Source organism: Tamandua tetradactyla, chromosome 14 (genome assembly GCF_023851605.1).
Source record: "Tamandua tetradactyla isolate mTamTet1 chromosome 14, mTamTet1.pri, whole genome shotgun sequence".
NCBI classification, from domain to species: domain Eukaryota; kingdom Metazoa; phylum Chordata; class Mammalia; order Pilosa; family Myrmecophagidae; genus Tamandua; species Tamandua tetradactyla.
Window position 1 is genome coordinate 66,958,632 of NC_135340.1, and position 12,974 is coordinate 66,971,605.

General features: G+C 45.4%; 1 protein-coding gene across 2 annotated transcripts in view; it reads right to left on the minus strand.

Moving 5' to 3' along the window:
* Positions 1-8,380: 8,380 nt before the first annotated feature.
* GNB5 (G protein subunit beta 5) overlaps positions 8,381-12,974 on the minus strand; it is a 53,105-nt gene continuing 48,511 nt past the window's right edge. Inside the window, exons 10-12 of one of the 2 annotated variants that reach the window (XM_077127914.1) lie at positions 11,855-12,021; positions 11,630-11,746; positions 8,381-10,627 (exon numbers count right to left, since the gene is read on the minus strand). In XM_077127914.1, coding sequence (XP_076984029.1) covers positions 11,633-11,746; positions 11,855-12,021 — 281 coding nt within the window. In that variant the 3' untranslated portion in view covers positions 8,381-10,627; positions 11,630-11,632. The remainder of the gene's footprint in view (positions 10,628-11,629; positions 11,747-11,854; positions 12,022-12,974) is intronic. The other variant, XM_077127915.1, reaches the window with a different exon arrangement.

The following is a 12,974-nucleotide window of genomic DNA, read 5'->3' on the forward strand; positions in this document are numbered from 1 at the left end:
CATACAATTGAATCTAATATATTCATAAACTGTAATATATTCATTCAGTATCAACAACAGGTAACAGGAACGGATGACAGACAAAATCATCAACATGGATTTTAAAGAAAAAGTAAAGGGAAAATACCAATAGGCAACTTGAAATATGGAATCTTTGATGAGTAAGGATTTGTTATAATAGTTCAACACAGTTGATAGAGGCTGCCACTTAACCTAGACACTTTAAGGAATACTCATCTCAACTCATCTTTCAAAATCCAAAAGGAAGGTGGCTTGCTTTATCTGCCTCTTTTTTTGAGCAAAGACATGCCATTTAGGAAATTAAATCACTAGATTCAAAGTTATGACCTGAGACAAAGTAGCTTCAGCTTCTCCCACTAGGAATAATGAAGAGGAAGAGGACTCCAGACTGTGTGGCATTTTAACCTCAGCTGGGAGAGGTGCGAGTGTAACCTCTTTACCCGATTTGGGAATTTTAGCTTCTAGATGTTGTGAGATTATTCCTTAGCCAATATTAAGTGGCCAAAAACGAAAATAAAAGCAATGCCCTTCCCCCCATCAGTTTCCTCCTTAAGTACAGAGAGCCCTTAGGGACCAAATGCATTAAGACAAAATGTCTCAGGTGGGATTCTTAGAAACTCAACTCAAGTTCACAGCCTGAATGGTTAAGGACCAACACAAATATCCTGAAATCTCAGGAGTAAATGTTAATGTCTTAAACTCTTCATATAAAGCCAAGGTTCTAACTCAGATGCTACCTCCTCTCCTCACCAGAGGTCTAAGAGGAAACTGCCAACTGGAGGCTCACCTCATTTCCTGCAGTGCCTTCCTTGTTCCTGGAATTTGTTGTTTTTGTTGCTGTTAGTTCTAATAGTTGGGGTGTCTTTATCCTACAAAGCAGGTCGCTTCAATCATTGATTCACGGGGTCTAGCTAAGAATTTGAGAAGCATGCTGTGCGCTTCCGGAAGGGTAAGCGGGCTTTTCTTGGTCAGGAGCTAAGTTTGAGAGCTGCCAAACAAGGCTCCTACCTCCTAGTGGAAGATCCCGCATTGCTGACAGAGCGCAAAAGATCTAGGAGCTGCAGCTGAAAGCCAGGGCACTTATAAACCTACCCACTGAATTCAGGCCCGGTGCAGCTGATGGGAAGTTAAGGAGCCTCTAACCAGCGCTACCATTGAGTGAGCACGCACACTACCAGAACACCTCAGGCCTCAGCTGCTCCTGACAGGTGTGGGAACTGGACCAGGGGGTGATGTCTCTCCATTTCTAGCATCCTAGGCTGGTACCCTCTGGCCTCCAGAACTGTAGGGTCAAAGAGCTCGTCTCTCCAAAAGTGCATTTAATAGTCTCCTAATGGGCCGAAGAGAAAGAACCCACCTAACCGGGCCACCCCACTTTTGATTTTACTAGTTGGAGGTCTTTACATGTCCAAAGCATCCAGGACCCTGAAAGGGGGGTTCTAGGGCAAGATCGAAATACACAGACCAGTTCTTGTGCGACTACTTCTGAAACGGTTAATCAGGGAGCCGTTCTAGCAAGGCCAATTTCTGTCAGCTGACGCCACCGAGAGGAAATATCCCGGATTTAACTCCATCCATCCCGGTCCCACCGGCGCCGGGAGGAGCCTCCCGCTGCCCGCCCAGGATCCCCGAGGCCCGGCGTGCTCACCCCTCCGCCGTGCGCCTGCGGCCAGGCGTTGTGCACAGCCACGAGCTGAGCTTACAGCACCGCTACCAGGCGTTGACAATCTCGGCCAAAGTTGTTTCCCTTCAGTCGTGCCCCGCGATTCCACTTTTGGTCCTCGTTGGTCCCCCGCATCCCTGTCGGCAGAAACGTCCCCGCGATGATCACGAGCGCCACCACGCGGCTCCAACTGAGGCCACGGCCGTGGACCGGCATCTCCTGCAGCACCTGCGCCTTCAGCTCGGCGCGGTCTCCCACGTAGCCGCCGTAGAGGGTCGAGCTTCAGGAGTGAATGGCTCCAGCGCCCAGGTGCGGGGCTCCCGGGCGCAGCACTCCAAGCGTCGGCCCGCAGCCGCGCCGTGCGCTCCCTAAACGCGCACTCCAAAGCCCTGCCTCCGCGGTGGGGCCTAGACCCCGGCCTGCTTTCTTGGCTACGAGGCTGTTTCCGTCCGAGGGGGGCTGCCGGGCCGCGCCCCACCCCGTCAGGGTCCTGGGGTCCGGAGAGGGAGAGATTTTGGGGGTCGGAAATCTGACCCGCAGCAGAGTCGGAAAGGTCGAGAGCCAGAGAGGGCGAGCGGTGAGCGTGCAGTCACAGAGCGGTCAGGTGCAGAGTGAGACTGTTTTATAGTTGTTTAGTTCAAGGGCAGCTGCTAATGATTTGGCTGATGGTCAATTCTTTGAAAGGAACAGGATTGGAGGATTGATAACAAGGAGATCTTAGAAGAGATGTGGTTAGACTTCTTTGAATGGGTACAGTCTAGTAAAGATATTTGAGTCTCATGTGAAGGCCCACCAAAGGGCAGCCACTGCAGAGGTGACTCTTAATCAGTTGGACAAAATTACATGTGCAGTGGCTGTCGGTCTCTTTACGCAGCAGTGCTTACTCAATGGGCCCAGGAATCAAGAGGCCAGGGTAGTAGGAGTGGCAGCTCTGTATGGGCTCAACAACATGGAATTCTCCCTACCAAGACCTACCTGGCTAATGCTACATTGATTGTCTAATCTATCAATGCAAATCATTCCTGTTACCATGAGCCAATGAGAAGAGAATATAAATCTCTGACATCAAATTTCCATCTGAACTGGTTTTGACACCCTCCTTAAATAATGAATTAAACTTTTGAGTCCTGGTCATGTTTTATTTGCAAGAGAGTCATGGTTTTATCTTTTTGAACGTTATACTTCAGCAGCAAGCACACAGTTTTACTCAGATTTGGAGTGGCTTGGGGTGAATGGTAAGTTCTTTTGCCTGGCCAACCACTGGTAAATCAATAATGATCAACTGAACCAAAAAACAAATAATTGAATCTCCATCCAGAATTTTTAACCCATGTGACACAAGAAGGTAATTTGCAGTCAGAATTGGCTCTTCCACTGATAAGCAAGTTATGGGAGTTATTTGACTCTCCTAACCTCAATTTCGGCATTTAAAAATGGAGATAAAAATATCTGCATTGGAGTTGGAGTTTTGCAGCTCTGAAAGTCAGCACGGCTACACACAACACCTGTTAATGAAACCAAAAAAAAGAGATCAGGCTTTAGTTAGAGACAAGAGTGAAGATGATCTGGTTGGAATTAAGGTAAATCAGAATAAAGGGTAAAGGATGACAGTGTCTGTATTTTAGAACTTCACCTCCTGTATGGGACCAAAGAAAGAGAACTTTATTTTGTTCAAAACCTAGATTTTCTGTAGCACACAATCTAACTCAATCTATCTGGATAGTTCATTAAAACAACCCAAATACATGGAGCCCAGAATGGGAATGAGGGCTTGTAATTCTTTAGGGCCTAATGTAATATACAGATACATCCCAGAGTATGTTGGGAAGATAATTAAAAAGTGTTGGCAAAGTCCCTTGAAGGACTGGAGAAAAAATATGGAATGATTAAATTTTCTCACTGAAACCCTGGATACACCTTCAAACACTAGGGACTCCCAAGTCAACAGATCTTGGGGCCTGTTCTTTTGAAACATTTCTACAGCAGAGAAGCTAAGCCTACCTATAATTAAGCCTAAGAGTTACTTTCCAGAGAACTCTTTGGTTGCTGAGACATGACCTCTCTATCCAAGCCCAACTCTGTGAGGAAAATGATTACCCTCCCCACTATGCGGGACATGATGTCCAGGGGTGTGTTTCCCTGGCAATGTGAGACATGACTCCCAGGGATGAATCTGGCCTGGCACTGTGGGACCAACAATGCCTTCTACATCAAAAAGGGGGAAAGAACTGTAACAAAATAAGGTATCAGTGGCTAAGAGAGTTCAAATAGACTTGAGAGGCTATTCTGGAGGCTACTCTAATGCCAGCTAGATATCGCTAATTGCCACAGTTTGCCAAACCTCAACCAATATCGTTCCTGTTAACACTAAGGAACACCCAGGACTCTATTGAAATCCTGCAAAAGTTGCACACACATGTTTACTTTTCAGAAACCTAAAACTTTCAGATGATTCCTAGGCCAGATAAGTTCTGAAGCCTAGAAGGCCATCAACCAGTTCTATCTCTCTACGCCATATTGTCAACACACTTTTTCAACATGAAAGAAGTTAGAATGGGCATAACCTAAATATCCCTAAAGTATGAGAGAAGGATCAAAGGAGAAGGAGGTGTTATAACAGAAAAGTTAGGATTTAACAAATGAATAGGACTACTGAATCATTATACTGATTTTCTTTTTTAGTTTCCAGTGTCTTGGAGTAGCTAGAAGAAAAAACTGAAAATGTGGAACGATAACCCATACTAAACATTGAAATCTGGTCTATAATTACTTGTTAAAATGTACTTTGAAATGTATTTTTTGCTTTCTTGATATATATTTCACAATAAAAATGTTATAAAAAATAGCTGCATCGTGGGGTTTTTGCAAGGATTATGAATATTGATAGATACAACCCACATAAACAAAAGCTATTTGGGGTCCTCAATAATATTTTTGTTGTTGTTCCCAGTATTATTTATTTTTATTCCATATGTTCTACTCGTCTGTTGACAAGGTAGATAAAAGGAGCATCAGACACAAGGTTTTCACAATCACACAGTCACATTGTGAAAGCTACATCATTATACAATCATCTTCAAGAAATATGGCTACTGGAACACAGCTTTGCATTTTCAGGCAGTTGCTCCAGCCTCTCCATTACATCTTGAATAACAAGGTGATATCTACTTAATGCGTAAGAATAACCTCCAGGATAACCTCTTGATTCTGTTTGGAATCTTTCAGCCATTGACACTTTGTCTCATTTCACTCATCCCCCTTTTGGTTGAGAAGGTTTTCTCAATCCCTTGATGCTAAATCTTAGCTCATTCTAGGGTTTTTCTCAATCCCTTGATGCTGAGCCTCAGCTCATTCTAGGATTTCTGTCCCACGTTGCCAGGAAGGTCCACACCCCTTCATGTCCCACGTAGACAGGGGGAGGGTGGTGAGATTGCTCGTTGTGTTGGCTGGAGAGAGAGGCCACATCTGAGCAACAAAAGAGGTTCTCTTGAAGGTGACTCTTAGGCCTAATTTTAAGCAGGCTTGACCTATCCTTCGTGGGGTTAAGTTTCATATGAACAACCCCCAAGACTAGGGGCTCCGCCTATAGCTTTGGTTGTCCACACTGCTTGTGAGAATATCAAGAATTCAACTTGGGGAGGTTGAATTTTCTCCCTTTCTCACCATTCCCCTAAGGGGACTTTGCAAATACATTTTTATTCACTGATCAAATCACTCTGGGATTTATCGGGTCATCACTCTGGAGCTCAATAATTTTTAAGAGTGCAGATTGAGCCTAGGACCAAGAAGTCTGAGAACCACTGGACCAGATGAATCTGTAGCTGATGACAATTACTAAATAAAAACACGTGTGGGGACTGTCCGTGCCAGGAGAGGAGGGGAGGAAGGGAGGGGGGAGGAGTTGTGTGTCAAGTATTTAGCTCAGCACCTGGTACACAGGAAAGCTCATTACAGGGGCGCTTTTATTAGGTAGTAAGAACTAACCAAGGTCATCATCTCCTTGTCTTTTTTTAGCCAAAACAAAATTTGAAACTTTTGTAAGTTTAATCCATTTGGTGTCTGTTGTTTTATGAAATATTGAAAATCTCAAGACTGCTTATTTTTTCCACATATTTTTATAAGAACTGTTAGGTCAGAGGAATAAGGGAGGGCTCTATGGCTGGAATCATGAAGTCATTCCAGAGCAGGAAGTGAACCATTACAATTAAGGTCTTTGCGCAGGAAACATCTATTCACTCATTGTTCAACGGACATCTAACCACCCGCTGCTCAACCCACTAGCATAATAATCCTTTGTTTGATGTGCCGCCCCTTTCATGTCATCACCTAACCCCTGCGCTTAAAAACTGCCCCCGCCAAAGCCTGTGCGCAGAATCACCTCACTCCATCCTGGGTTTGGTGAGCTCTGCCCGGGCGCACAGCCAATAAAGCACACTCACTTAAAATCATTTCGTCTACTTTCCTTTCTCTCAAATACGTCATATCTTAAAACCTTTCAAGAACTTTATTGAAATATTTATCTGCCATAAAATTCACACTTCAAAGTATAGAATTCAGTGGTTCTTAGTATATTCAGAGTTGTGCAACCATCAGCATGATCAACATTTGAACATTTTCATTACCCCCAAAAGAAAACCTATACCCATTAGCAGTAAATACCTATTTCCCATTCCCTCCTACCTCCCATCCCTAAGCAACCACTGAACTACTTTCTATCCCTATGGATTTGCCTATTCTGGGTATTTCACATAAATGGAATCATACAATCTGTGCCTTTTGTGTCTGTCTTCCTTCACTTGGCATAATGTTTTCAAGATTCATCCATGCTGTAGCATGCATTAAGTAGTTCATTCCTTTTTACGGCTGAGTAATGTTCCATAGTTTGGATATACCACATTTTGTTTACGCATTTATTAGTTGATGGACATTTGGATTTTTTCTACCTTTTGGCTATTATTAATAATGCTGCTATGGACATCCATGTACACATGTTTTCCTTTCCCTTGGATATTTACGTAGGCGTGAGAGGCTGCCTATTATTGTGGAGCACACACAGGCTGAAAACAGTAACTTTCGCCTCATGGTTCCTGATACGACAAAGTGAAGTGTTCAGCATTGATTTGTCGGTTAGAAAACACTGGGTTCAAAGAAGGGCATTTCCTGTCGTCTAGATGCTCATTTATTTTCATGGATTAAATCAACCAGAGCACTGGTCCTGATCCCATCTCCTCATAGAGAGGCTGAGCTTTACAATGCCACAAACATATTAAATACTTTCATTTTCCTTTCACCAAAATTGGCCCCAAATCGGCCCTGTGGAAGACAGGGTCCTCTGTGGAGACTGACCAATCACGAAAGCTAGCCAACCAGTCTGTGGAACGCCCTGTATTATCTCCTATCACGGATGAGAGGGTAAGTGGTTTAAAAACATGTGCTCACGAGGGGGTATGCACGAGATTTGAGGGGACAGAAAGATTCACTCAGGTATCTCTCCAACTTGCCTAACTCCTCATTAGAATTCCTGGCCTACTTCAGACCTACCCGGTCCCAATTTCCAGGGGAAAGGACTTAAAGATCTGTATTTTTAACCTGCAGTTGCATCAGATGTTTTTTTTTTTTCAAACAGCCCACAAGTTCAGGGAATGCGGATCTACAAATCTCTGCCCAGTCAGCTCTCCCACGCCGATGAAGCCCAACCACAGTTAATCTTCTAGCCGTCAGCCAGCGGGGTTTATCTCAGGAATCCAGGTGTCCTCCTTTGAGATGCTTTTCAGTGGTTCAGGAGGCTCGGGTTGGTCTCTAACTCTCTGCACTGCCTCTCTGTGCCCCTCCTGGGCCTCGGGCCTCCCGTGCTGCCTGTAGCTGTGCCTGCACCTCCCGAGAGCCTCTCCTGGAGGCCCCCTTGCTTCAGCTCCCCTTCCCCAAGCTCTCCCAAGGCTTAATGGCCGCAGGGAGGTCCTTGAAAAGGGCTGTTAGACCAGATCAGTTTTTCTCCAAGTGTGCTTCCGGGCACCTGGCAGGACCTGAGAGGTCAAAACTATTTTCATAATAATACCAACTTTTTTTTTTTGTTAACTCTCATTCTTTCAGGACTTTTTCAAGCAGCTACATAATGTCTGATGACATTATCACCCTGATGCCTTAATGGAATGTGTGCTTCTGTATTCTTGGGTTACATTTTTTTTTCCAGTTTAAAAAGATAAACATTGATAGATATAATCGACATAAACAAAAGCTATATTGGGGGTCCTCAATCGTTTCTAAGAATGTAGAGTGATCCCAAGACCCAAAAGTTTGAGAAGTACTGGACCAGAAGACTCAGTAATTGATGAGAATTGCAAACAGCTGATAGATGTGTCGGGCCTGCCTGCGAGGGGAGAAAGCGGGGAGAGAGGAGAGAGGGAGGCGAAGAAAGAGAAGACCTGGAAAAGGGGTAGAAGGGAGGGAGGAGTAGAGAGGCAGGGGGAGGGCAGCAGGGGGGGAGGGGAGGAGAGGAGAGGCAAAAGAAGGGAGGTGGGGACAGGAGAGGAAGGAGAAGGGGGTGAGAGGGGTGGGGAGAGATGTGGCTGCCCAAGGCCATGCTATGCACCTCTGGGGGACAGCCTCTTGGCCCCTCCACCATAATCTGTTTGGTAGATTTGCCCCCAAGCCCTCTAGAGAAAAAGAAACACTGGTTAAAAAATACAGTCAGCATCATTTTCAATATGCAAAATATAATTTATTACATGGAGTTTATCCTTAGGAATCTCCATATGGCATAGTATATTCCAGATCAAGCATTTCATTGTAAATATGACACAACATCCATTGTGAGATTAAATACTTGTAGGGGAGGTGACTTTCTGGCCCATGGGTTCTGCAGACACTTTCACAATGCCCAGTGCGCCTTTTTGACTGGAAAGTTACAGGCTATTTTGCTCATGTATGCAGAGGCTCTGCCTTTCCACATAGCCTTGAGTCTGTGTCCCTCAGTCTACTTTGCTCCACCCTCTCCACTTCTGGGAACCGGAAGGCCCAGGCTAGTGCGTGGAGACAGGACAGGTCTGCAGGAAAGAGGGGGGAGGTCCTCACAGCTGTGAGCCACCGCACAGGGCCGCACGTGGGACAGTTCTGGGAGCGGAGCTTGGGAGTTCCAAGGGCTGCACTCTGGGGCCCGGCCCGGCCCCTTCGGCGGGCAGGATCTGGGCAGACACTGGGCCCACTTCTCTGCACCCCTCCCCAGGCTGGAATCCACGGGGTGGCTGTCCCATGCTCCGCCTGGACCACGCTCTGTGCCTCCGCCCTGGGCTATTTGGGGACAAGGAGGAAACTTTTATCTTGTTCTCTCCATCCCAGTGCCTGGTGTGTAGTAAAACCTTCAGTCGATGTTTGCTGGGCAAATGATTGAATGTAATCGTTATGTTCATTTGAAAAGAGTTGATTGAAAAGCTGGCCTGGCTGATTTTTGACCAACTGGCCCATCCTGATACCTGACCCGGCAGTGCTGAGGGTGGGTCCGGCGGTGCTGTTTGAAGGGGCAGGGGCTGAGGCCAGTCCTCTGGCCATGTCCGGCTCCCCTCTGGAAGGCCCCTAGGAGGAGCAGGGCCTGGGCTGTGCCTGCAAAGCCGGAATTGCAGCCAGGAGAAGGGCCGGGCTGGAGCTGGGCCAGGGGGAAACCAAAGCATCCTGGGGACTCAGAGGACACACAGCCTTTAGGCGCGGCAGGTAGCTGGACGGGCAGACCCCAGGCTGCCCACAGGGCAAACCTCACCCAGGAATGATTTTTGGTGTCTCAGGTGACCTTTTATTTCCCTAAGTAATACATTCCATCCTTATGAAAAAACAGTTTTCTAAAACAAATAATAAGCCCCTACACCAAAAAAGTAAAAACCAAAACCAAACCAAACAACCACAACAAAAAACAAAAGTACTTGGTATCTGCCAGAAGGAATTGCTGAATTTCAAATAAACACAATCTTTTTTAATGTTATTTTTTTCTCTTAATAGAAGAGGAATAAAGACCCGATCATTCAAAACCTACCAACTAACCTGTATATTATACTTGCAATGCAATAAATACAAATATAGTTTATATGGACAAGCTCGACTTTAACCTACGTGTTTCCACTAATACTACGGATACGTTTTTAAATAACTTGGCTCTTTGGTGCCCACATGGAAAGGTTTTGGGTGCTCTGAGAAGCATTTGTTTCACAAACAGTATTCAGCCTTACCCTCAAGTGAGACACAAAGCCCTGTCCAGGTGGTACGGTGACAAATCACATCATCGCATAACTCAAAGATACCTTTACACAAATCTCTGCTTTGTTCATAAGCAGTTTACATTTCTGAAAATGTTTTACCTGAAAAAAGACAATAGGAAGTGAGACCGAAAAAAAACAATAAAAACACATTAAAAAAAAAAAAGATTGCCTACTTAGATTTGAAATTGGAATTTTCATGTGTCATAAACCAGTTAACCCAGTTCTTCTCATACAGTCCATGGAAAACAGCACTTCGAGAGGAAGGTTCCAAAAGTCACAGCGCACATCAAGAGAAATCAGATTTTAAATGTATTCTGTGAATAAATCTGATGTAAGGGATAATATGGAATATATTAAAGGCTGAATTATATTGTTAATAGAATGAGTTGAGACTCGTATAATTTAGAATAATCCTAAAAAGGGAAATGTCCAAACTGAAAAACACTGCATTTGAAGGTTTTCTTAAGGTGTGCGAAAGGCTCACACTTGTGCCTTCCTAGGGGCGGCAGTTTATCTAATAGTACTAGCTGCACGGATGCAGAGACACGCGGGGCGCTCTCAGCTGCGGAGTCGCTCCCCAGACTAAGCTGCTTCTAGCGCTCAGGTGCTCCAGGCTTTGTTATCTATTTACAGGTGAAGATTTCAGATTCTACCGTCGGGTACGTACGTGGGCATCGTGAGAAGATGATTACGCCCAGACCTGTAAAGGCACAAACAGTTAATTTTTAGTTCCCTGTAGCTAATGACTTGTAAAACTTGAGTTTAAAGAGAGAATCTGAAAGTCTAATAAACACACGCATTCCATCCAAAATTAGGGCACTCGCATGTCTCAGAAGGATAATACTTTACTCTTAGCAACTCCAAGGAACCTGATCCCTGGACCCCCACCCGACCTGACCCCACCCCACTGCAGTATGGAGCACATCTGTGCCCTCTCTACCACGGCTCAGAACTCTTTTAGACGGACAACCAAAACCATCTGTACCCACCATGCTTCCTGCATACATTAACATGACTCTCCTACTTCAGGAAGATGAGGTTAGGAATAGCTTTATTGTTTGTCTCAGGAAGTTCCTAAAAGTCCATTTATTATCTAAGGCTGGACTACTCAACTTACCCTCTTTAGAAACAAAACCCACTTCTCAGCACAATATACAGCATCAAATGCCAGTTTACTCTTCAAGACACCCTTTGAAATCCTGCCTTACTCCCCACTCTGGGTTCAATGATCTCAAACTACTGACCACAAATTTGTCTGATCCTAATTAAGCACCCTCATCAAAAGATTCGCCTTCAACTAGACTCCCAAACCTCATAAATATCTGCCTTTGCTCTCTCCTTCTGAGATGTTACTAAGACTCTGTCAGGTTTGTAATCTTCCATATGAGGTAAGCTTACCTTTGCTCTAAGAACAGGCTGTTTTTGGTGGTATTTTGGGGGAGCCAATCTTTGACAAGACCATGGAGCTCTTTGAGAATCTAATGAAAGGTGAGGACACTTTTCCAGAAAAATTTACACGCACACAAAATTTGATGTATATTTTTTCAGGGGCTTCATAGGTCTCCTGAAGCCCCTCTGTGGACCTGTTAGGGGTCTGTGACCATGAATAAGAACCCTGCGTTAAAGGGAGGCAGGATTGGGAATCTACAGTTTCCAAAGGCTGGAATCACAAGAGTGAGATGTTTAGGGTCCAAAGGCTCACCTATTAAACGACTCCCTCAACTATCTGCTGAGACACGGCTGTCTGGTCTGTGCTTGAGTGGATCGCGGCTTCTCCAGGCAACACATTCCTCCTTGGGCCACGGGCACAGCTGTTTGGCTGACCAGGCACATCTTAGCTGACTCGGACCCTTCTGCTTTCAGGAAGGCCAATCCCCCCTCTTCTTTCCCCTCACACACACAGAACAGCAGGAAACATCTCTCTTACTCTTAGGGTATGATCCCATGATCCGGAGCAGAAAGCAGTCCCATCAGGGGAAACGCGTAGAGTACTGACTCGGTTTTCATGTCCAAACAGGATGGAGACTCGGGACCCCTTGAGAACATCCCACACGTTGATAGTATAGTCGTTGTAACCAGCAAACAGCAGGCGACCTAGAATGAGGACATTTGCAGCGCTGTTGTAGCAAAGCGCTTTTGCAATGTGATGGTTTTGAAAGCAGAGTCTTCTATCCTATTTTCCGTTTCATGATAATTCACTCATGCATTCACTCACTCACTCTCATTCAATAAACAGTGATTGAGAATCTACCATGTGCCAGGCACTGTGCTTTGCCCTGGAGATTCAAACAGAACAAAAGCACAATTCCTGCCTAATGTAGAGGGTGGGAGAGAAGACAGGAAAAGTAGACACAAATCATTGTAGGACCATGTGGCAAGAGTTGTAAGTGCTTTTGTACCTATAAAGTGGTATGGGATCACAGAGAAAGGGAAATCAAGGAAGCCACCACAGAGGAAGGGACATTTGTGTTGGATCTTGAGGTTGAGGAGGAGTTTGCCTTGCAGAGCTGGAAGAGGAAATTTGCTCCAGGCAGATGTAGATGCATGCAAAAAGGCACAGATGTCTTTGGGGTTGTTTTTGCAGAAACGGAATGGCCCAGTGACCCAGCCTATGAGTACTGCCTTGAGCTGGCTGTGGTGATAAGTGCTATGAGTGTCAGGGAATTGAGAAAGGGACACTTGCTTCACCCCCTCCACCGCTGAAAAAAGCCCCCTTTCCTGTACAGAGAGGAGAATGGAAGGCTGGGGAGGAAATGCCCAAGGGCGATGTCGCAGATGTGAAGTGCTGATACACCTTTGCCTTGAAGAACAGCATTAGGTGGGCGCAGCCTTCACTTCCCCTGAAGTCATCAGTTGGGGAAGGTGCTGACAGCAGGGCAACTGCTCTCTCAAAACAGGGATGGCAAAGTGAGGGGGCAGGAAGCACAGTGGAAGAAAACTAGCACAAAGGTGGATTATTTAGCATGTTGGACAGGAAGTTTAGTGAGTGAGAAGCTCATTAGAGAGCTCGGCTTCCTTTAGGTCCAGTTTTATAGTCCTGCAGAAGT